We start from the raw sequence: 25124 nt of genomic DNA on the forward strand, positions 1-25124 counted from the left end.
GAATTGTCCACAGTTTATTGTGATCCACACAGTCAAAGGCTTTGGCATAGTCAGTAAAGCAGAAATAGATGTTTTTCTGGAACTTTCTTGCTTTCTCCATGATCCAGCAGATGTTGGCAATTTGATCTCTGGTTCCTCTGCCTTTTCTAAAACCAGCTTGAACATCTGGAAGTTCATGGTTCACATATTGCTGAAGCATGGCTTGACTGTGTGGATCACGACATCTGATCTCATCACTTCAGCTGAAGAATTGATGCTTTTGAAATTTTGAGAGTCCCTTGGACTGCAAGGAGATCCAACCAGTCCATTCTGAAGGAGATCAGCCCTGGGATTTCTTTGGAAGGAATGATGCCGAAGCTGAAACTCCAGTTCTTTGGTCACCTCATGTGAAAAGTTGACTCATTGGAAAAGACTCTGATGCTGGGAGGGATTGGGGGCAGGAGGAGAAGGGGACGACAGAGGATGAGATGGCTGGATGGTTGTATGGCATCACTAACTCAATGGACGTGAGTCTGAGTGAATTCCGGGAGTTGGTGATGGACAGGGAGGTCCGATGTGCTGTAATATTTGGGGTCGCAAAGAGTCGGACATGACTGAGAGACTGAATCGACTAACTGAGTTACTAGCGTGTGAGATGAGTGCAATTTTGCAGTAGTTTGAGCGTTCTTTGGTATTGCCTTTCTTTTCTTTAAGATTGGAATGAAAACTGACCTTTTCCAGTCCTGTGGCCACTGCTTAGTTTTCTAAATTTGCTGGCATATTGAGTGCAGCACTTTCACAGAATCATCTTTCAGGATTTGAAATAGCTCAACTGGAATTCCATCACCTCCACTAGCTTTGTTTGTAGTGATGCTTTCTAAGGCCCACTTGACTTCACATTCCAGGATGTCTGGCTCTAGGTGAGTGATCATACCATCACGATTATCTTGGTTGTGAAGTTTTTTTTGTATAGTTCTTCTGTGTATTCTTGCCACCTCCACCTCTTCTTAGTGTGTTCTCCTTCTGTTAGGTCCATACCATTTCTGTCCTTTATCGAGCCTATCTTTGTATGAAATGTCCCCGTGGTATCTCTAATTTTCTTCAAGAGATCTCCAGTCTTTCCCATTCTGTTGTTTCCCTCTATTTCTTTGCATTGATCACTGAGGAGGACTTTCTTATCTCTTCTTGCTATTCTTTGGAACTCTGCATTCAGATGCTTCTATCTTTCCTTTTCTCCTTTGCTTTTCACTTCTCTTCTTTTCACAGCTATTTGTAAGTCCTCCCCAGACAGTCATTTTTCTTTTTTACATTTCTTTTCCATGGGTGGCCCCCCAGCGCATGGCTTAGTTTCACTGAGTTAGACAAGGCTGTGGTCCTAGTGTGATAAGATTGGCTAGTTTTCTGTGATTATGGTTTCAGTGTGTCTGCCCTCTGATGCCCTCTTGCAACCCCTACAGTCTTACTTGGGTTTCTCTTACCTTGGACATGGGTTATCTCTTCTCGGCTGCTCCAGCAAAGCACAGCCGCTGCTCCTTACCTTGGACAAGGGGTATCTCCTCACCGCTGCCCCTCCTGACCTTGAACGTGGAGTAGCTCCTCTAGGACCTTCTGCTCCCACGCAGCCACCGCTCCTTGAACGTGGGGTAGCTCCTCCCGGCCGCCACCCCTGGCCTCTGGCGGGGGGGGGGGGTGGGTAGCTCCTCTCGGCCGCACTGTGTGCCATCGCAGCCACCCGCGCTTGCATTAATCCTTTAGATAAGTATATTTGTGTCATATTTTAGATTCCCCATATAAGTGATATCATATGTATTGACTTTCCTTTTCTGCTTTACTTACTCTGATAATCTCTAGTTGCATCAATGTTGCTGCAAATGAAATTATTCATTTTTATGGCTAACATTCCATTCTATATATATACCATATCTTCTTCATCCATTCATTTGTTGGTGGACATTTAGGTTGTATCTCATGGGTCTTTTTATATCTATATTTATGATCTTATTTTATTTCATTAAAATTAATAAGTATTTTTGCATTTATGCTTATATATACTTTATATTCATAATTATATTTATTAATTTTTAGTTTGCTTTATTTTGTTGTTTTGTCACTAATTTGTGTCCTATTTTTTGTGACCACATAAACTGCAGCACACCAGGCTTCCATGTCCTTTGCTAACTTGCAGAGTTTGCTCAAACTCATGTCCATTGAGTCAATGATGCCATTCAACCATCTTGTCCTCTGTTGCCTCCTTCACTTCTGGCCCTCAACCTTTCTCAGTATCAAGGTCTTTTCCAGTAAGTTGACTCTTCACTTCAGGTGGCCAAAGCATTGCAGTTTCCAGCTTCAGCATCAGTCCTTTAAATGAATATTCAAGGTTGATTTCCTTTAGGATTGATTGGTTTGATCTTCTCTCTGTCCAAGGGGCTCTGAAGAGTCTTCTCCAGCACCACACTTTGAAAGCATCAGTTCTTTGGTGTTCAGTTTTCATTATGGTCCAACTCTTACATCTATACATGACTACTGGAAAAACAATAGCTCTACCTGTATAGACCTTTGTTGGCAAGTAATGTCTCCACTTTTTAATATGCTGTCTAGGTTGATCATCACATGTCCGAGATCAGAGGAGGCACCCGAGAGGAGCAACCCCATGTCCAAGGAGCAGTGGCTGCATGGGTGCGGGGGGCCTAGAGGAGTTACTCCACATTCAAAGTCAGAAGGGGCGGCTATGAGGAGATACCCCTCATCCAAAGTAAGGAACAGTAGCTGAGCTTTGCTGGAGCAGCTGTGAAGAGATACCCCACATCCAAGGTAAGAGAAACCCAAGTAAGATGGTAGGTGTTGTGAGAGAGCATCAGAGGACAGACACACTGAAACCATAATCATAGAAAACTAGCCAATCTGATCACACAAACCACAGGTTTGTCTAACTCAATGAAACTAAGCCATGCGGTGCGGGGTCACCCAGGATGGGCGGGTCATGGTGGAGAGGTCTGAAAGAATGTGGTCCACTGGAGAAGGAAATGGCAAACCACTTCAGCATTCTTGCCTTGAGAACCCCATGAACAGTAAGAAAAGGCAAAATGATAGGATACTGAAAGAGGAGCTCCCCTGGTCGGTAGGTGCCTAATGTGCTACTGGAGATCAGTGGAGAAATAACTCCAGAAAGAATGAAGGGATGAAGCCAAAGCAAAAACAATACCCAGTGGTGGATGTGACTGGTGATAGAAGCAAGGTCTGATGCTGTAAAGAGCAATATTGCATAGGAACCTGGAATGTCAGGTCCATGAAGCAAGGCAAATTGGAAGTGGTCAAACAGGAGATGGCAAGAGTGAATGTCTACATTCTAGGAATCAGTGAACTAAAATGGACTGGAATGGGTGAACTTAACTCAGATGACCATTATATCTCCTACTGTGGGTAGGAATCCTTGGAAGAAATGGAGTAGCCATCATGGTCAATGAAAGAGTCTGAAATGCAGTACCTGAATGCAGTCTCAAAAACGACAGAATGATCTCTGTTCGTTTCCAAGGCAAACCATTCAGTATTACAGCAATCCAAGTCTATGCCCCAACCGGTAACACTGAAGAAGCTGAAGTTGAACAGTTCCATGAAGACCTACAAGACCTTTTAGAACTGACACACCAGAAGATGTCCTTTTCATTATAGGGGACTGGAATGTAAAAGTAGAAAGTCAAGAAATACCTGGAGTAACAGGCAAGTTTGGTAGAATGAAACAGGGCAAAAAGGCTAATAGAGTTTTGCCAAGAGAACGCACTGGTCATAGCAAACACCTTCTTCCAACAACACAAGAGAAGACTCTACACATGGACATCACCAGATGGTTAACACTGAGATCATATTGATTATATTCTTTGCAGCCAAAGATGGAGAAGCTCTATACAGTCAGCAAAAGCAAGACTGGGAGTGGACTGTGGCTCAGATCATGAACTCCTTATTGCAAAATTCAGACTTAAATTGAAGAAAGGAGGGAAAACCTCTAGACCATTCAGGTATGACCTCAATCAAATCCCTTATGATTATACAGGGGAAGTGAGGACTAGGGACTAAGATCTGATAGACAGAGTGCCTGATGAGCTATGGATGGAGGTTCATGATATTGTACCAGAGACAGGGATCAAGACCATCCCCGTGGAAAAGAAATGCAAAAAAGCAAAATGACTGTCTGAGGAGGCCTTACAAATAGCTGTGAAAAGAAGAGAAGTGAAAAGCAAAGGAGAAAAGGAAAGATAGAAGCATCTGAATGCAGAGTTCCAAAGAATAGCAAGAAGAGATAAGAAAGTCTTCCTCAGTGATCAATGCAAAGAAATAGAGGAAAACAATAGAATAGGAAGACTAGAGATCTCCAGTCCAGGTTTGATGCATAATACTGGATGCTTGGGGCTGGTGCACTGAGATGACCCAGAGGGATGGTACGGGGAGGGAGGAGGGAGGGGGGCTCTGGGTGGGGAATATGAGTATGCCTGAGGCAGATTCATGTTGATGTATGGCAAAACCAATACAATATTGTAAAGTAATTAACCTCCAATTAAAACAAATAAAATAAAAAAAGAAAATTACAGATACCAAGAGAACATTTCATGCAAAGATAGGCTTGATAAAGAACAGAAATGGTATGGACCTAACAGAAGCAGAAGATATTAAGAAGAGGTGGCAAGAATACACAGGAGAACTGTAGTAAAAAGATCTTCATGACCCAGATAATCACGATGGTGTGATCACTCACTTAGAGCCAGACATCCTGGAATGTGAAGTCAAGTGGGCCTTAGAAAGCATCACTACAAACAAAGCTAGTGGAGGTGATGGAATTCCAGTTGAGCTGTTTCAAATCCTAAAAGATGATGCTGTTAAAGTGTTGCACTCAATATGCCAGCAAATTTGGAAAAGTCAGCAGTGGCCACAGGATTGGAAAAGGTCAGTTTTCATTCCAATCCCAAAGAAAGGCAATGCCAAAGAATGCTCAAACTACTGCCCAATTGCACTCATCTCACACGCTAGTAAAGTAATGCTCAAAATTCTCCAAGCCAGGCTTCAGCAATACGTGAACCATGAACTTCCAGATGTTCAAGCTGGTTTTAGGAAAGGCAAAGGAACCAGAGATCAAGTTGCCAGCATCTGCTGGAACGTGGAAAAAGCAAGGGAGTTCCAGAAAAACATCTATTTCTGCTTTATTGACTATGCCAGAGCCTTTGACTGTGTGGATCACAATAAACTGTGGAAAATTCTGAGAGAGATGGGAATACCAGACCACCTGACCTGCCTCTTGAGAAACCTAAATGCAGGTCAGGAAGGAACTATTAGAACTGGACATGGAACAACAGACTGGTTCCAAATAGGAAAAGGAGTACATCAAGGCTGTAGATTGTCACTCTGCTTATTTAACTTATGTGGAGTACATCATGAGAAACGCTGGACTGGAAGAAGCACAAACTGGTATGAAGATTGCCAGGAGAAACATCAATAACCTCAGATATGCACATGACACCACCCTTAAGGCAGAAAGTGAAGAGGAACTAAAAAGCCTCTTGATGAAAGTGAAAGAGGAGAGTGAAAAAGTTGGCTTAAAGCTCAACATTTAGAAAACTAAGATCATGGCATCTGGTCCCATCACTTCATGGGAAATCGATAGGGAAACAGTGGAAACAGTGTCAGACTTTATTTTTCTGGGCTCCAAAATCACTGCAGGTGATGATTGCAGCCATGAAATTAAAAGACACTTACTCCTTGGAAGAAAAGTTATGACCAACCTAGATAGCATATTGAAAAGCAGAGATATTACTTTGCCAACAGAGGTCCATATAGTCAAGGCTATGGTTTTTCCTGTGGTCATGTATGGATATGAGAATTGGACTGTGAAGTAATATGAGTGCCGAAGAATTGATGCTTTTGAACCATGGTGTTGGAGAAGACTCTTGAGAGTCTCTTGCACTGCAAGGAGGTCTAACCAGTCCATACTAAAGGAAATCAGTCCTGGGTGTTCACTGGAAGGAACTAAAGCTGAAACTCCGATACTTTGGCCACCTCATGCAAAGAGTTGACTCATTGCAAAAGACCCTGATGCTGGAAGGGATTGGCGGCAGAAGGAGAAGGGGACTACAGAGGATGAGATGGCTGGATGGCATCACTGAGTCAATGGACATGAGTTTGAGTGAACTCTGGGAGTTGGTGATGGACAGGGAGGCCTGGCATGCTGCGATTCATGGGGTGGCAAAGAGTCAGACACGACTGAGTGACTGAACTGAACTGAACTTTCTTACAAGGAGCAAGAATCTTTTAATTTCATGGCTGCAGTCATCATCTGCAATGATTTTGGAGATCAAGAAAATAAAGTCTGGCAATGTTTTCATTTTTTCCCTATCTACTTGCCCTAAGGTGATTGGACTGGGTGCCATGATCTTGTTTTTCTGGATGTTGAAATTTAAGCCAGATATGTCACTCTCCTCTTTCACATTCATCAAGAGGGTCTTTAGTTTCTCTTCGATTTCTGCCGTAAGGGTGGTGTCATCTGCATATCTGAGATCATTGATATTTCTCTCAGCAATATTGATTCCAGCTGATGCCTCCTCCAACCAGGCATTTCCTAGGATGTACTTACTTTTCATATAAGTCAAATAAGCAGGGTGACAATATGCAGCCTTGACATACTCCTTTCGCAGTACGAAACCAGTCTGTTCCATGTTTGGTTCTAACTGTTGCTTCTTGACCTGCATACTGGTTTTGAAGGAGGCAGGTAATGTGGTTTGGTATTCCAATCTCTTTAAGAATTTTCCATGGTTTTTTGTGATCCACACCGTCAAAGGCTTTGGCATAGTCAATAAAGCAGAATTAGATGTTTCTCTGGAATTCTCTTGCTTTTTCTATGATCCAATGGATGTTGGTAATTTGATCTCTTGCTCCTCTGCCTTTTCTAAATCCAGCTTGAATATCTAAAGTTCTCGCATCATGTACAGTTGAAGCCTAGCTTGGAGAATTTTGAACATTACTTTGCTAGCATGTGAGATGAGTACAATTGTTCAGTAGTTTGTACATTCTTTGGTATTGCGCTTCTTTGGGATTGGAATGAAAAATGACCCTTTCCAGTTTTATGGCCACTGCTGAGTTTTCCAAATTTGCTGGCATATTGAGTGCAGCACTTTCACAGCATCATCTTTTAGGATTTGAAAGAGCTCAACTGGAATTCCATCATCTCCACTAGCTTTGTTCTTAGTCATGCTACTAAGGCCCACTTGACTTCACACTCCAGGATGTCTGGCTGTAGATGAGTGACCACACCATCGTGATTATCTGGGTCATGAAGATCTTTTAAAATAGTTTTTCTGTGTATTTATACCTCTTTTTAATATTTTCTTCTTCTGTTAAGTCCATACAATTTTTATCCTTTATTGTGCCCATCTTTGCATGAAATGTTCCCTTGGTATCTTCAATTTTCTTGAAGAGTTCCCATTCTATTTCCCATTCTATTGTTTTCCTCTATTTCTTTGCATTAATAAGTTAAGAGGGCTTTCTTATCTCTCCTTGCTGTTCTTTGGAACTCTGCATTCTGATGGTATAGCTTTCCTTTTCTCCTTTGTCTTTAGCTTCTCTTTTTTCTCAGCTACTTGTAAGGCCTCCTCAGACAATCATTTTGCCCTTTTGCATTTCTTTTTCTTTGCTGAACAGAGGGAAAACCTTACAATAGTCCTGATGATATAAATGCAGGAAAGAACTACATACATGAGGGTGATGATGAAGGTCAACACAGCACACGGAGCAGCCATATGTTCTATCAGCCATGTGTCTGACTTGTCCCCAGTTGATATGCTATACATGAATCTGGGAATACAAGCAGTTGTGAATTAAATGTCTAAGAAGGAGAAATTTTGTAGGAGAAGATACACAGGTATTTTAAGGTGGGAATCAATCAGAGTGAGGGTGATGATGCATACTTTCCAATACGCTCAACATGTAGGACAGAAATAGAAAAATGGAAAGCAAAATTTTCAGTCTAATGTCCTCTATCAACCCCACGAAGATGAAGGTGGTTAGTGTAGTTTGGTGTTTGATACTTAATTGTGATCTCCTGTCCAGACTGCTTGAAACAATAAGGAAGACCTTGCATGAGGAGCTTCAGAGTCCTGGCTGGTTTTTAACTTCATGAGAAGTAAATCTGAGAGTGACGCCTATACAACTGTTTTGTGGAGAAGTAAACACATTGCAATGTTTTATCACCTCTTTGTGTCTCACAAACTGACTATTCACTTTTTAATCCTGTTATTTCATGCTTCTCCTAATGAACTTACAATTTAACTGTAAATGATGTCAGTTCAACATATCTTCTTATAAATAATGAAAATAAAAACAGCAACTCTCTTTGAATAAGTTTCTTTGGGGTCAAGAAGTCTGCCTTCCCCAATTTCCTGTCTCTAGACATGCTTCTAACAGAGAGATAGTCCCACCAAAAAACTAACAAACAAACAAACAAACAAACAAACACTTAAAATGGTCTTAAGAAATTCCTAACATCCCCTCAAACTGATAATCCAAATAAAACATGTAATAAATCAGACCCTAAAAATAATAAAAAATAAATAAAATAATAAAATAACATAAATTTTACATGTGTGCTAGCTATTATATGCCAATGAATTCTTATTACATAGTCTATCCAGTCCAGCTTCTTGGAGGTGTGTAAAAGAAAACCCAGAGGGATGGTACGGGGAGGGAGGAAGGAGGGGGGTTCAGGATGGGGAACACATGTATACCTGTGGCAGATTCATGTTGATGTATGGTAAAACCAATACAATATTGTAAAGTAATTGAGCTCCAATTAAAATAAATAAATTTGTATTTTTTTAAAAAAATACATTTTTCATGGATATATTTTCTGAAAGATTCATTTAAATGTGTTACAATCTAAACATTTCGAGGTTTGCCTCATTGGAAATTTATTTCAAATGTATGTATGTAATCTTTGTAATATTTACCATTCTCTGTATTTTCCTGCTACTATTATAATACATTGCTTATGTTTATGCTTCCTAGGTTATCCTTGTTCTATTAAAATTTCTCTCCAACTTACAAGCCAAATTTTGAAATTGTGTCATTGAATGGATTACTTTGTTTTCAATTCCTTAGACAGTGAAAACCCTAATGGGTTCTAACAAGATCCTACAGTTTAATAATCTCTATGTGTTGAGGGCTTGTTTTCTCTTTTCTCATCGAAGGGTTCTCAGTAAGAGCAGTTTTTTTGGTATTAAAACTCTAAACAGAATACTATTTCTTTCTAAACAAATTTGACAATGACACATTTCCACTCCCTGTAAGTATTTTGTAGTAATATGTTTGTTTTGTTTCAAAAATTTTTTCAGAGAAGTAAGAAAATGTTGGGCTTCCCAGGTGGCACAAGTAGAAAAGAACTTGCCTGCCAATGCAGGAGGCAGAAGAGGTGCAGGTTCAATCCTTGGATCAGGAAGATCCCTTGGAGGAGGGCATGGCAACCTCCTCCAGTATTCTTTCCTGGAGAATCCCATGGATAGAGGAGCCTGGCAAGCTACAGTTATAGAGTCGCAAAGAGTCAGACACAACTGAAGTAACCTAGTACACAGATAGATACAAGGAGATGTTAGGAGTTTATTTATAGACCTGAAGAGCCATATCCCATATTTTCATTTTTTTTATTTGTTGTTTTTTAAAAAATGTTTTGGGTCAAACTTATTTCAGCTTGAAATACACTCAATCACATTTTTAGAAATGACATTTAGCAATATCAGCTTTAATCAAACTTGGTCATTTCTTGGTAATAGTTCTCCATTTTCACTTACATTTCATCTATAACACATAGTTGTCTCCTTTGTCACTTTAACAATTTATACATCAACTCACCTGATTTTTAAACCAATTAAACTACTCCAGACAAGATCATCTCTGTCACTTGTTTCACTCTTTGAACACACTTCAGTCTTCATTTAACTCAGGCTCTGCTACATGTGAGGTAATAAATTGGTAACTTATGAAAGTCATGATAGTTTGATTTTCACTGTCTCACATTTCCCTCAATTTCTTCCTACTTCTCTGTCTGTTCTCTTTTATTTTCCTTTAGGCTGTCTTTTCTAAACATTCTGCTTATTGACTTGTGATTTCTTTCATGGGCAATCTTTTCTTTCACTTACTCTTCTTTCTTGGAGAGTCTCATAAATAAGGTGACTTCATTGAGGCTGATAATTCCAAAATTTATATCAGCATGGAAAATGGTTTTGACTATTTCTTGGATATCTAGATCAGACTTAGAGTGTTTGAATTTAGCTTTTTCTTTGGCAGTTTCCTTAACTTCTGTATCTTGTGCTTTTTCAAGTGTGATTAAGATAAAATATATCTTAGGGCTGTACTGATAAATGTAGATAATAATACAATATCTACAGCAGCATGTGGAACATGTGAATACTCATTACTATTTCCTGTATTAAACTTTCTTATTTAATTTCTGTATTATTTCTTTTGGAATGTCCTCTAGGTGTGTTTCCATTTCAAGATTTTAAACATGGCATGCATTGTTGTGTTTCTTTCTCTGTCAGTCTTAAGTCACATAAGGACTTTCTTAATGCTTCCTTTTTCTTTGCTCCCATTTTTAGTTTATCACCAGGTCTTGCAATTTCTGTTATCTTAATTTGATCCTCTTACTTTCTCACCACACTAATTCTACCCTGGGTATCTTTATCTTATAGCTGAAATATTTTGAAAGTATATTAATATATTCTTAACATGTATGATTACTTCTCCCATTCAATATTTTAAAACCAACACAACCAGAATCATTTTTCCAAAGCCCATTATGATTAATCTTCCCTACATGTTTTGGAAAAAAATGTTTTGAAACGTTATTAATTGAGAGTTATCCCATACTAGGTATCTCCTTAAAACATTCATCTAATCTCGATTGCATAGAAGTGAATTCATTTAGGCTTTAAGTAAGGTTTGTGAAGAGGAGGGGTAAGGAACATACTCATGAATTTTGAATTTCAAATACAAAAGCATTTAGATTTATGGAAGCTTTTCAGGTAATAAATATTTGAATATACAAATAAATATTTTTGCCTTATATATCAAATATAAAATACTTTAAACAATGATTTAGCAGGCCTTTAGAGTGACTTTTAAGATTTTAAAAGTTTTTATATGAGCGTAATGGAAAAATTAAACTGATCTTTTGAGACTGCCTTTAATATTAAGCAGGTATGAGTGACTCTCTATTGCTTTCCTGTGGACTGATGTGTAGTGAGAAGTATACTTCCTGTCATTTTTACACAGTCTGTGGAGTAAGGTGCAGTGTTCTTATTTCCCCTTACCTTTTTAGCCTCAGTTTCCCCTGTGATATCTAGTTCATGGAGCTGCTGTATTGACTGAGATAATCCATGCAGAGTGCCCAGCAGATGGTGAGTTAAAGCCACTACCCCTCCTTCTTTCTCTACTTCGTTTTCTTTCTCACCTTCATTTTCTTTCTCCTCTTCCTCATTTTCTTTTAGCTACATAATTTATGCTAACCAATACTACAGTAATGTATGATTGAACATAAGCTATTGATTTCCTTTCCTGTGTTCTGTATAAAGCTGGTGGATTTTGGTGCCTCTGACAATCTGTACAGTATTCTCTGGAGAAAGACTAAGGGCAGAGCCCACAACTGAAATTTTGGGCATGAAGCAATAGGCATTTCAATAGGTATTTCACATTCTTTCTCAGCTTTAATTGTATGATTATTTGGGTAGCAGTTTCCTTTTATAAACGAAGAGTTTATGTCATTTGTTTTTCCTCCATTCCAGGAGTAAAAGATTTTCCTTGGAAAAATTACTTCGTTTGTTATATGACTCATTTAACTTATTTTTTTTGGCAACATATCCCTTAAGAAATCTAGAAGTGTGTTCTTTTAAGGCCTGGTGAATCAAAGCATGTTATTTCTATCAATAACAGTAGCAAATAACAGCATCAGAGTACAACAGATAGATAGGAATTTACCTGTGGTTAATAGGAATCTCTATAGGACTTGGGGACTAATCTATGATCAAAGGGAAACATTTCTAGCTGATAATCAGGTACTCTTTTAGATATGTCATAAAATTCTTGCCTGGAGAATCCCCATGGACAAAGGAGCCTTGCAGGCTACCATCCATGGGGTTGCAAAGAGTTGGACATGACTGAGCAACTAAGCAAACCAAGGAACTGACACTCTGTACTAAGCTGAGAAAATTCTGAAGCTCTCAGTGTTTCACTGTGGCATCCTAACTCAGACCATAGTTCGGGATCCCCAAACGTTCCTGCTTTTCTAGTCATTAATTCTTGTCTTCTGTCATCCCGGATGTTAAGTGAATGTTCTGCTAAACCATTTTCATTTAGATGTATTTTCTATTTAGTATATTTGAAGAAATATTTGCATTTACCACTAGCTCACAATAATTTGATCACTAATGACAACATTGCTGGTATTAATAATTTGGCACTCCAAGCATATAGAGTTATATATTGGTATAAATCCATATTGATTCATAAGAGAGTGATATTGTATGATAAGTCTCTTCTGTTTGTCCCTACTGTTCTTATGAGTAGCCTTAGAGAGCATCACTACAAACAAAGCTAGTGGAGGTAATGGAATTCCAGTTGAGCTATTTCAAATCCTAAAAGATGATGCTGTGAAAGTGCTACACTCAATAACTCAGCAAATTTGAAAAACTCAACAGTGGCCACAGGACTAGAAAAGGTCAGTTTTCATTTCAACCGCAAAGGAAGGCAATGCCAGAGAATGCTCAAACTATCGCACAATTGCACTCCTCTCACACGCTAGTAAAGCAATGCTCAAAATTCTCCAAGCCAGGGTTCAGCAATACGTGAATTATGATATTCCAGATGTTCAAGCTGGATTTAGAAAAGGCAGAGGAACCAGAGATCAAATTGCCAACATCCTCTGGATCATCAAGAAAGCAAGAGAGTTCCAGAAAAATATCTATTTCTGCTTTCTTGACTATGCCAGAGCCTTTGACTGTGTGGATCACAATCAACTGTGGAAAATTCTGAAAGAGATGGGAATACCAGACCACCTGACTTGCCTCTTGAGAAACCTATATGCAGGTCAGGAAGCAACAGTTAGAACTGGACATGGAACAACAGACTGGTTCCAAATAGGAAAAGGAGTACGTCAAGGCTGTATATTGTCACCCTGCTTATTTAACCTATATACAGAATACATCATGAGAAATGCTAGGCTGGAAGAAACACAAGCTGGAATCAAGATTGCTGGGAGAAATATCAATAATCTCAGATATGCAGATGACACCACCCTTATGGCAGAAAGTGAAGAGGAACTAAAAAGCCTCTTGATGAAAGTGAAAGAGGAGAGTGAAAAAGTTGGCTTAAAGCTCAACATTCAGAAAATGAAGATCATGGCATCTGGTCCCATCACTTCATGGGAAATAGATTGGGAAACTGGAAACAGAGTCAGACTTAATTTTTCTGGGCTCCAAAATCACTGCAGATGGTGACTGCAGCCGTGAAATTAAAAGAGGCTTACTTCTTGGAACGAAAGTTATGACCAACCTCAGTTCAGTTCAGTTCATTCACTCAGTCGTGTTTGACTCTTTGCAACCCCATGAATTGCAGCATGCCAGGCCTCCCTGTCCATCACCAACTCCCAGAGTTCACTCAGACTCACGTCCATCGAGTCAGTGATGCCATCCAGCCATCTCATCCTCTGTCATCCCCTTTTCCTCCTGCCCCCAATCCTTCCCAGCATCAGAGTCTTTTGCAATGAGTCAACTCTTCGCATGAGGTGGCCAAGTACTGGATCAAAGCTTTAGCATCATTCCTTCCAAAGAAATCCCAGGGTTGATCTCCTTCAGAATGGACTGGTTGGATCTCCTTGCAGTCCAAGGGACTTTTAAGAGTCTTCTCTAACACCACAGTTCAAACGGATCAATTCTTCAGTGCTCAGCCTTCTTCACAGTCCAACTCTCACATCCATACATGACCACAGGAAAAACCATAGCCTTGACTAGACGGACCTTATTTGGCAAAGTAATGTCTCTGCTTTTGAATATTCTATCTAGGTTGGTCATAACTTTCCTGCCAAGGAGTAAGCGTCTTTTAATTTTATAGCTGGAATCACCATTTGCAGTGATTTTGGAGCCCCTCAAAATAAAGTCTGACACTGTAGTATATTAAAAAGCAGAGACATTACTTTGCCAACAAAGGTCCATCTAGTCAAGGCTATCGTTTTTCCAGTGGTCATATGAATGTGAGAGTTCGACTGTGAAGAAAGCTGAGCACCGAAGAATTGATGCTTTTGAAATGTGGTGTTGGAGAAGACTCTTGAAAGTACCTTCGACTGCAAGGAGATCCAACCAGTCCATCCTAAAAGAGATCAGTCTTGGGTGTTCATTGGAAGGACCGATGCGATGCTGAAGCTGAAACTCCAATACTTTAGCCATCTCATGCAAAGAGATGACTCTTTCGAAAAGACCCTGATGCTGGGAAATATTGAGGGCAGGAGGAGAAGGGGACGACAGAGGATGACATCACTGGATGGCATCACTGACTCGATGGACATGAGTTTGGGTAAACTCCAGGGGTTGATGATGGATAGGGAGGCCTGGTGTGCTGCAATTCGTGGGATCACAAAGAGTTGGACATGACTGAGGAACTGAACTGAACTGAACTGAAGAACCTATGATATGGCTGGTTATTATGTAGATACTAAGAATAAAAAGAGTGAAGAGACATCTGACACATCTCTAATGGATGTATATATTTTGAATGAGACTAATCCTTTCAAATTTCATTTTTCTGTGACCAAGTATCATTAGCCTATTATATAGAGTGAAGTAAGCCAAAAAGAAAAACACCAATACAGTATACTAATGCATATATTTAGAATTTAGAAAGATGGTAATGATAACCCTGTATGCAAGACAGCAAAAGAGACACAGATGTATAGAACAGTCTTTTGGACTCTGTGGGAGAGGGATAGGGTGAGATGATTTGGGAGAATGGCATTGAAACATGTATAATATCATATAAGAAATGGATCGCCAGTCCAGGTTCGATGCATGATACAGGATGCTTGGAGCTGGTGCACTGGGATGACCCAGAGGGATGGGATGGGGAGAGAGGTGGAAGGGGGGTTCAGGATGGGGAACACGTGTACACCCGTGGCAGATTCATATTGATGTATGGCAAAACCAATACAATATTGTAAAGTTATTAGCCTCCAATTAAAATAAATAAAGTTAAATAAAAAACAAGAAAAAATTATTATTTTTTATTATGGTTTAGTAGCTACGTTGAGTCTGACTCTTATGACCCCATGGACTGTAGCCTGCTAGGCTCCTCTGTCTATCGGATTCTCCAGGCAAAAATACTGGAGTGGGTAGCCATTCCCTTCTCTTCTTCTTTTCTTCTTTTTGGATCTCCAAATTAATGTATTGCCATCCTTGAGTTTTAAGTAGATATGTCTGATAGTTTTCACAAACCAAGGAACTTGAATGGTGAGTGAAGAAAGAAACTGAAGTTACCAAAGAAAAACGTATTAATACTTATTCTAATGGAATATGATTATGGCTTCAGTAGACTGTGTAATTTTCATCATCCCCAAGATGAAATCAAAAGTATAAATGGTCTCAAATATATGCACAAATGCCCCTTTCATGAGGACATACATATTCACAGACAGTATTTTGCAGTGGATAGTGCTCTCTGAGTTGCTAACTGACCCTCATTAAGATTCTTTTCCACTTAGACCTAGAGAACAATGTCTTATATCTTAAAGCTGAAATTAAAAATAATTTATTTTAATTGTCTGAGAATATAAAGTGATTTGGAGAAAATTTGATTGTGATTATTTCTGATTTCTCTCAACAAGAGCAGATTTTTACACAGTGAATGTAATAAATGCTTTATTATCTCAGACTCTTATGGAGGTACAGGAGCCCTATGTTTAGATAAATAAAGAGTCCTTACTGACAAAAGCTCAAACATGACTAATGAATATAATATGCAGTAAATTTTGACAAAATATCTGACAGAAGCAGCAATGGGAAGTGGGTCTTTGGAAACTATAGAATGCAATGATTTTATTAGACACATTCCAAATGCAAAACTATAATTTTCTGATTCAAAGAGACTCTTGAACCCACAGATAACAAAGTGTTAAGAAAACACAACAAGGTTACTTTATGTCTATGTTTTCAATGGGAAAATGTTTACATTTGTATATTTATATATGCATATGAAAGAAATGCAAAAATGCAAAATGGCTGTCTGAGGAGGCCTTACAAATAGCTGTGAAAAGAAGAGACTGCTACTGTTATGGCTAAGTCCCTTCAGTCCTGTCCGACTCTATGCTACCCCATAGACGACAGTCCACTGGGTTCCCCCATCCCTGGGATTCTCCAGGCAAGAACACTGGAGTGGTTCGCCATTTCCTTTCCAACGCATGAAAGTGAAAAGGGAAAGTGAAGTCGCTCAGTCGTGTCCGACTCTTCGCGACTCCATGGACTGCAGACTACCAGGTTCCTCCGTCCATGGGATTGTCCAGGCAAGAGTACTATAGTGGGTTGCCATTGCCTAAAGCAAAGGAGAAAAGAAAAGATATACCCATTTGAGTGCAGAGTTCCAAAGGATAGCAAGAAGAGATAAGGAAACCTTCCTCAGTGATCAGTGTAAAGAGAGATGATATGGGGTGGGAGGTGGGAGGGGGGTTCATGTTTGGGAACTCATGTACACCCGTGGCGGATTCAGGTCAATGTATGGCAAAACCAATACCGTATTGTAAAGTAAAATAAAGTAAAAATAATTTTTTTTTTTAAAAAAGAAAGAAATAGAGGAAAACACTAGAATAGGAAAGACTAGAGATCTCTTCAAGAAAATTAGAGATACCAAGGGAACATTTCATGCAAAGATGGGCACAATAAAGGACAGAAATGGTATGGACCTAACAGAAGCAGAAGATATTAAGAAGAGGTGGCAAGAATACACAGAACTATATGAAAAAGATCTTCATAACCCAGATAACCATGATGTTGTGATCACTCACCTAGAGCCAAACATTCTAGAATGTGAAGTCAAGTGGGCCTTAGGAAGCATCATTTTGAACAAAGTTAGTGGAAGTGATGGAATTCCAGCTGAGCTATTTCAAATCCTAAAAGATAATGCTGTGAAAGTGCTGCACTCAATATGTCAGCAAATTTGGAAAACTCAGCAGTGGTCACAGCACTGGAAAAGGTCAGATTCATTCCAATCCCAAAGAAAGGCAATGTCAAAGAATGCTCAAACTACTGCACAATTGCACTCATCTCATACGCTACTAAAGTAATGCTCAAAATTCTCCAAGCTAGGCTTCAACAGTATGTGAGCTGTGAACTTCCAGATGTTCAAGCTGGTTTTAAAAAAGGCAGAGAAACTAGAGATCAAATTGTCAACATCCATTGGATCATTGAAAAAGCAAGAGTTCCAGAAAAACATCTACTTCTGCTTTATTGACTACACCAAAGCCTTTGACTGTGTAGATTGCAACAAACTGTGGAAAATTCTGAAAGAGATGGGAATACCAGACCATCTGACCTGCCTTTTAAGAAATCTGTATGCAGGTCAGGAAGCAACAGTTATAGCTGGACATGAAACAACAGACTGGTTTCAAATAGGAAAAGGAGTATGTAAAGGCTGTATATTGTCACCCTGCTTATTTAACTTATATGCAGAGTACATCATGAGAAACGCTGGGCTGGAAGAAACACAAGCTGGAATCAAGATTGCTGGGAGAAATATCAATAATCTCAGATATGCAGATGACACCACCCTTATGGCAGAAAGTGAAGAAGAACTAAAGAGCCTCTTGATGAAAGTGAAAGAGGAGAGTGAAAAAGTTGGCTTAAAGCTCAACATTCAGAAAACGAAGATCATGGCATTTGGTTCCATCACTTCATGGCAAATAGATGGGGAAGCAGTGGAAAGAGTGACAGAATTTATTTTTTTGGCTCTAAAATTACTACAGATGGTGACCACAGCCCTGAAATGAAAAGATGCTTAGCCCCTTGAAATATAACTCATGACCAACCTAGACAGCACTTTACTTTGCCAACAAAGGTTCTTCTAGTCAATGCTATGGGTTTTCCAGTAGTCATGTATAAACAAGAGATGTGGACTATAAAGAAATCTGAGTGCTGAAGAATCGGTGCTTTTGAACTGTGGTGTTGGAGAAGACTCTTGAGAGTCCCTTGGACTGCAAGGAGATTCAACTAGTCCATCCTAAAGGAAATCAGTTCTGAATATCCATTGGAAAGACTGATGTTGAAGCTGAAACTCCAATACTTTGGCCACCTGATGCAAAGAGCTGACTCATTTGAAAAGACTCTGATTCTGGAGAAATTGAAGGTGGGAGGAGAAGGGGATGGCAGAGGATGAGATGGTTGGATAACATCACTGACTCAATGGACATGAACTTGAGTAAAGTCCAGGAGTTGGTGATGGACAGGGAGGCCTGGTGTGCTGCAGCCCATGGGGTCACAAAGAGTCAGACACGACTGAGTAACTGAACTGAACTGAATGAAAGTTGTATACATATGGCCCTTTTCTAATTCAATAATTAAATATTTATATGGTAAAGTACATATTTTCATTATCACTTCTGCATTTACTTTTTAATGGATAAATCATTATTTAATAAAGCTTGTCCTATTTTTAAAAAGTTTTAGTTACTCAGTCATTTCCAATGATTTGTGACCTTTGGATTGTAGTCTACCAAGCTTCTCAGCCCATGGAATTCTCCAGGCAAAAGTACTGGAGTGGGTAGCCATTCCTGTCTCCAGGAGATCTTTCCTACTCAGGGGCAGAGCCTGGGTCTTCTACATTGCAGGCAGATTCTTTACCATCTGAGCCATCAGGGAAGCCCTCTCGTATTTAACTAGTAGACAATTTCATGTTAAATATTTTATATAAGCCTCCTTTATTTCCTTAGTTTATATTATTGGAAGAGGGATTTCTGAGGCAAGTTCCACTTATATGTTAGAATTTTGAAGTGTATTGACAAATTTGCCCCAATGTGTAATAACGCTTATATAACACAAAAGTGTCTGGGTCTCTCTTTGGCACTGTTGGGATTATGGGATCTCTAGGAATTCCTTTCTTATCTTTTGCTTGACTTCTGTGTCAACTAACAAGTAAATGAATATGAAAATACCAGTTTTATTATAAAGGTATTGAAAACATGGCTTTGAATATCCCAGTAAGAAAATCTTGATTAATCTCATTTCCAGGTAGGCAGTGCTAAAAAACCAGAACTACCTCACTACCTTGGACAGATCCTTTTGCTAAATGACTTCTAGGAGTCTGAAATCTGCTGAAAAGATAGTTCAAAAGAGAGGATGGAATAGGTTGGGACTTCCCTGGTGACTCAGAGGGTACAGAGTGTGCCTGCAGTATGGGGGACCTGAGTTCAATCCCTGGATTGGGAAGATCCTCTGGAGAAGAAAATGGCAACCCACTCCAGTATCCTTGCCTGGAAAATCCCATGGATGGTGGAGCCTGGCAGGGTACAGTCCTTGGGTTCACAAAGAGTTGGACATGACTAAGTGATTGAACAACAATAGATGGAACAGTCAGGGTTCACAGTAAGCAAGTTTAAAGAGAAACTGAGAAAGCCATTGCGACTGGAGAATAAATTATGTAGATAAAAATAGTATCAGAATTCAGGTTTTGTGATTCATCCTTCCTATTGGTTGGATTAATTGACTCCTTTTTCTTTTATGTCTTTGAGATGAGTGTTTCTAATTGAGTTAAGAAAAGCTTGGCTTACTTGCTTGTTTCTCAGTGTGTTAAATAAAGGGATTTAACATTGGTGATATAGAACTAATAAGGAGAAAAATACTTTATTAATAACTACCTCATTCTTGGATGAATATTTCACATAAATGAAGATGCAGCTAGCATAAGTGATGGAGACAACAATCACGTGGGAAGAACAAATGGAGAAGGTCTTCTTCCTTTGCTAGGCAGAGGGAAATCTTAGAATAGTGTTGATGCTATAAATATAGGAAAGAACTACACACATGAATTGATGATGAAGGTCAGCACAGCACACAAAATAGCCATCTGTTCCATCAGCCACATGTCTGAGCAAGAGATCTTCCGGATATGATAAACATCACAATAAAAGTGATCAATTTCTTTCAGATCACAGAATTCCTGGAGTTATTATAGATGTCTCCTCTGTGAAAGGTTATTCTTTAGTGTTTTCTAAGGGATTTATTCAGCTTTTTTTAAACAAAGCAACACAAATCACCATTGGCTTTCCATAGATTCATGTACACACTAAACATATAATAGTAGACTTGAGAAAAAATAAATAGGAAATTCATGACATTTAGGAGAAGCATAGTGTCTGCAGAAAATAGGTACCCAAAATGGCTACCTCTTTTCTTGCTGTCCCTACCCTCTGCCACGTGTGCCCCTAGTTCCTTCCGAGCAGGTGATTTTGTTTTTCTTCCTTGAATGTTGACTGGTCCTATGACTTCCTTGGCTAATAGAATGTGGTAGAAGGGATATTGTGCCTAGGAATCCAGAGGCCTTGCTTGTTTCCATTCTCTCCCCTAGGGCCTTGTGATCTTATCATGTGAACCAGTGTTCAGTTCAGTTCAGTCATTCAGTCATGTCCGACTCTTTGCAGCCCCATGAATTGCAGCATGCCAGGGCTTCCTGGCATCACCAACTCCTGGAGTTCACTCAAACTCATATCCATCGAGTCAGTGATGCCATCCAGCCATCTCATCCTCTATTGTCCCCTTCACCTCCTGCCCCCAATCCCTCACAGCATCAGAGTCTTTTCCAATGAGTCAACTCTTCACATGAGGTGGCCAAAGTACTGGAGCTTCAGCTTTAGCATCATTCCTTCCAAAGAAATCCCAGGGCAGATCTCCTTCAGAATGGACTGGTTGGATCCCCTTGCAGTCCAAGGGACTCTCAAGAGTCTTCTCCAACACCACCATTCAAAAGCATCAATTCTTCATCCCTCAGCTCTGTTCACAGTCCAACTCTCACATCCATACATGACCACTGGAAAAACCACTGCCTTGACTAGACGGACTTTTGTTGGCAAAGTAATGTCTCTGCTTTTGAATATGCTATCTAGATTGGTCATAACTTTTCTTCCAAGGAGTAAGCATCTTTTAATTTCATGGCTGTAGTCACCATCTGCAGTGATTTTGGAGCACCAAAAAAAGTCTGACACTGTTTCCACTGTTTCCCCATCTATCTCCCATGAAGTGATGGGAGAAGATGCAGTGATCTTTGTTTTCTGAATGTTGAGCTTTAAGCCATTTAAACATTGATATTTCTTCTGGCAATCTTGATTCCAGCTTGTGCTTCTTCCAGCTCAGCGTTTCTAATGATGTACTCTGCATATAAGTTAAATAAGCACCATGGTTCCAAATAGAAAAAGGAGTATGTCAAGGCTGTATATTGTCACCCTGCTTATTTAACATCTATGTAGAGTACATCATGAGAAACGTTGGGCTGGGAGAAGCACAAGCTGGAATCAAGATTGCCAGAAGAAATATCAATAACCTCAGATATGCAGATGACACCACCCTTATGGCAGAAAATGAAAAGGAACTAAAAAGCCTCTTGATGAAAGTGAAAGAGGAGAGTGAACCAGTGTTAACTAAGTGATAAAACATCATGTCAAAGAGGGTTCATTTATCTTAATAAGGAGTCATTCAGCTTCTAAGTATGAGAATGAGGCCCTATTTGACAGCAAGACTCAATCATCTGTGAGACAGTCCTATAAACCTAGCCAACTAAGATCAGCTGATGTCTGTGTAAACTGGAAAAAGAAAAACACAAACTCAAGGTTTAAACCACTGATTTAAGGATGATTTGTCATTGCATAATAACTAACTGCAGGATATGACAGATGCCTATATGAGGGCCTCCACACAGAGGGCTAAGGAGGGACACAGGAAAGGAAATCTTTGGATAAGATGATGACTTGAACATGGCCTAGAAATGAAAGTCAAAAGCATTCCAGTCTGGACCATTGAGCTTTATGGTGAGAAATTGAGACGTGGAAAGGAATAAGTAACCATATGTAGAACATCTTTATTTGAGAAATATTATTGAAGGATGTACCTTCTGATTTTTTAATGGTAAAGATAATCTTTCTGGAGACAATTATGTCTTCATATTGGATTCTTTGTTTATAACCCAGGACTTCCTTGTATTTTTCTGGTTTAATTTTCTTGATGTATAGAACTTTAATTTGCTGAGATTCGATGGCTCCTTTTGGCTTAATTTAGCTATCTTTAGGATGTGAATTTTATTATGTATTTCAGCACTAGTTTTACTTCATCATCATAAAGATGGTTTTAGTGCCTCAGCAGATTTTATCAGATCACTGCCGCCTGGGTGATGAATTAATGTAGAGACTGTTCTCTTTGCTTTAGAGGGACTCTAAATGATTCTAAATCCTAAAACTTTGGGCTTTGAAGTTTCTTTTACAAGGTAGATGTGGATCTCAACATGTCTAAACATATATATTTCTTCTCCAACATTAAAATCCTTTCATTTTTGCTCAAACTAACCCACAATTTTTCTTGACTAGCTAACTCCTACTTGAGAAGAGCAATATATATATACATACATATATATATATATATATGTATGTATATATATACACACACACTTTTTGGATATTTGTACTTAGAAGAGAGTTGACACTATCACTCCATTATTTTCCTATGAGTTCAATGATTAAATTTTTTTTCACATAAGATATAATAGTTCTTTTATTGATCAGAGGCAGGTTAGAATTCAGGAAAGACCTTTCTCATGGAAATATAATATCATGTTCTTTTTTAAAAAATTTAAATTTATTTATTTTAATTGGAGGGTAATTACTTTACAATATTGTATTGGTTTTGCCATACATCAACATGAATCCACCATGGGTGTACACGTGTTCCCCATCCTGAACCCCCCTCCCACCTCCCTCCTCATACCACCCCTCTGGGTCATCACTTTCTTTTGATCTGAGATATTATCTTGGATAAAGTTTATTTTCAACAGGAGTTGACATAACTTGTTTATATCAAATATTTAAAATATGATTTAAAATCCAGGCTTTAATAATAACAATAATATAAGCATGCTAATACAAATAGAAAATAGAACAGAATACAACAGTTAAGATGAAGACTGTGACTTAAAGTCTCAATGATCTTTTAAAATTTATATTATTATTTTATGCTTCAACATTCCTTTACTTCCTTAAAATCAATGAAATTCTTTTGATTAAGTCAGTAAAAGCTTGTTTTACTTGCTTGTTCCTCAGGCTATAAATAAATGGGTTTAACATGGGAGCAACTGAAGTAGTAAGTACTAACACACCCTTATTAATTGCCACTTCATCCTTTGCTGAAGGTTTGACATAGATGAAAATACAGCTTCCATAGGTGATAGAAACCACAATCAGGTGAGAAGAGCAGGTAGAAAAGGCCTTCATTTTTTGCTGAGCCGAAGGCAACTTTATGATAGTCTTGATGATGTATGTATAAGACAGAACCACACACAGAAATGTTCCAATGACAGTCAACACAGCAACGGTAAAAACCATCTGTTCTAGGAACCATGTGTCTGAACAAGAGATTTTTAGCACAGGAAAAGCATCACAGAGAAAATGATCAATGATATTAGAGTCACAGAATTCCAGTTCTAAGCCCAGGGAAGCTGGTGGAAATATGACCAGACAACCCGCTATCCAACAGCAAATAACAAGCCTTCCACAGACTCTAGTGTTCATGATGGTTGCATAATGTAAAGGTTTGCAGATGGCCACATAGCGGTCATAGGACATGATGGCTAGGAGAAAAAATTCTGTTGCTGCAAAAACGAAGATAAAAAATATTTGACTAAAACAAGCATTATAAGAAATAGTCTTGTCCCCAGTTGATAAGCTGTATAAGAATCTGGGAATGCACACCGTGGTGAATAAGGTTTCTAAAAAGGAGAAGTTTTTGAGGAAAAAGTACATGGCAGTTTTAAGGCGAGAATCTACTAAAGTGAGTATAATGATGGTCAGGTTCCCAGTGACACTCAATGTGTAGGAGGCAAATAGAAATATAAAGATCAGAACCTGCATTGGAGGATCATCTGTTAGTCCCAGGAGAATGAATGTAGGTAATGATGTATGGTTTTTCATCACTGACTTGTACTTCTTCTCAAGCTCCTCACAAAGTCAAGTGACACTGAACTGAGAAAACCTGTATGAAATTATAAGGCCATGGCTACCGGGTAAAAAAATCCAATCAATGCAACAAATAGTCATTTTCTTCTTTGACAACAATGACAGATCAAAACTTTGGAATTGTCAGCTCTTTTGGTGTTCATTATAGGTATCCTCAAATTCAGGTTTTTCTGAAATAAGTTTGTACTAGAGTCCATTTGTTTATACTCTTTGCATGTTCTCATCTCTCTATTTTTTCAATTAATTTAAATTTTGTCCCTTATATTCTGAAATGTATTTAGCTATAGAATTAGAAAGGATCATCTGGGCCATAAAATTTTGTGGATTTGATAGTATTCTTTTTCTCCTGAGTAGTAATTCTTCACTACTCACAGGTTAGAATGAGCTCACAAGTTGCTTGAAGTGTGGGTTCCCCTTAAATGCAAATTAATGACATTTGTATAAAATGTCAAACTGGAGGCCATGTGTGCAGCATCTGAATGCTTTTACTGCAGTAACCAAAGAGTTATTTCATTTTATGTATTTTACTTTTGGTATCAGAATTGTCATCTAAATAACATAGCTTTCCAATGTTGCTATTACCTTGAAATTTCTGCATCAATATCTGACCTTCCCTCCATTTGCACTCTGATAGAACACAGCGTTGGATAAATACAACATAAACAAGTTACCTGATGCAATACTGGGCAAAGAAATTATGACAAGGAAAAGAAAATCCTGAAAGAATTTAACCTCAGTTGTTTGCACTTCCAAGGTCATGAAGGAGAAGGGGAGACAGGATGAGACACAGGTTGGAGACCAAGGACACATGACAATTCCTTTTCAGGTAGTATGTGAATTGGATCCTGCAACAGAAAAATGACATTGGTGGAAA

At 38.9% G+C, this 25124-nt stretch overlaps 1 protein-coding gene across 1 annotated transcript; it reads right to left on the reverse strand.

The window, feature by feature from the left end:
* Positions 1–23266: 23266 nt before the first annotated feature.
* LOC138438267 (olfactory receptor 6C2-like) lies at positions 23267–24205 on the reverse strand. The gene has a single exon (XM_069586441.1). The coding sequence runs from the start codon at positions 24203–24205 to the stop codon at positions 23267–23269; it is 939 nt and encodes a 312-aa protein (XP_069442542.1).
* Between the last annotated feature and the right edge of the window lie 919 nt (positions 24206–25124).

Source organism: Ovis canadensis, chromosome 3, assembly GCF_042477335.2.
Source record: "Ovis canadensis isolate MfBH-ARS-UI-01 breed Bighorn chromosome 3, ARS-UI_OviCan_v2, whole genome shotgun sequence".
NCBI lineage: Eukaryota > Metazoa > Chordata > Mammalia > Artiodactyla > Bovidae > Ovis > Ovis canadensis.

Bases quoted from the DNA above. Each gene is read 5' to 3' on its own strand.
- LOC138438267 (XM_069586441.1), bottom strand. From the start codon at position 24,205: ATGAAAAACCATACATCATTACCTACATTCATTCTCCTGGGACTAACA.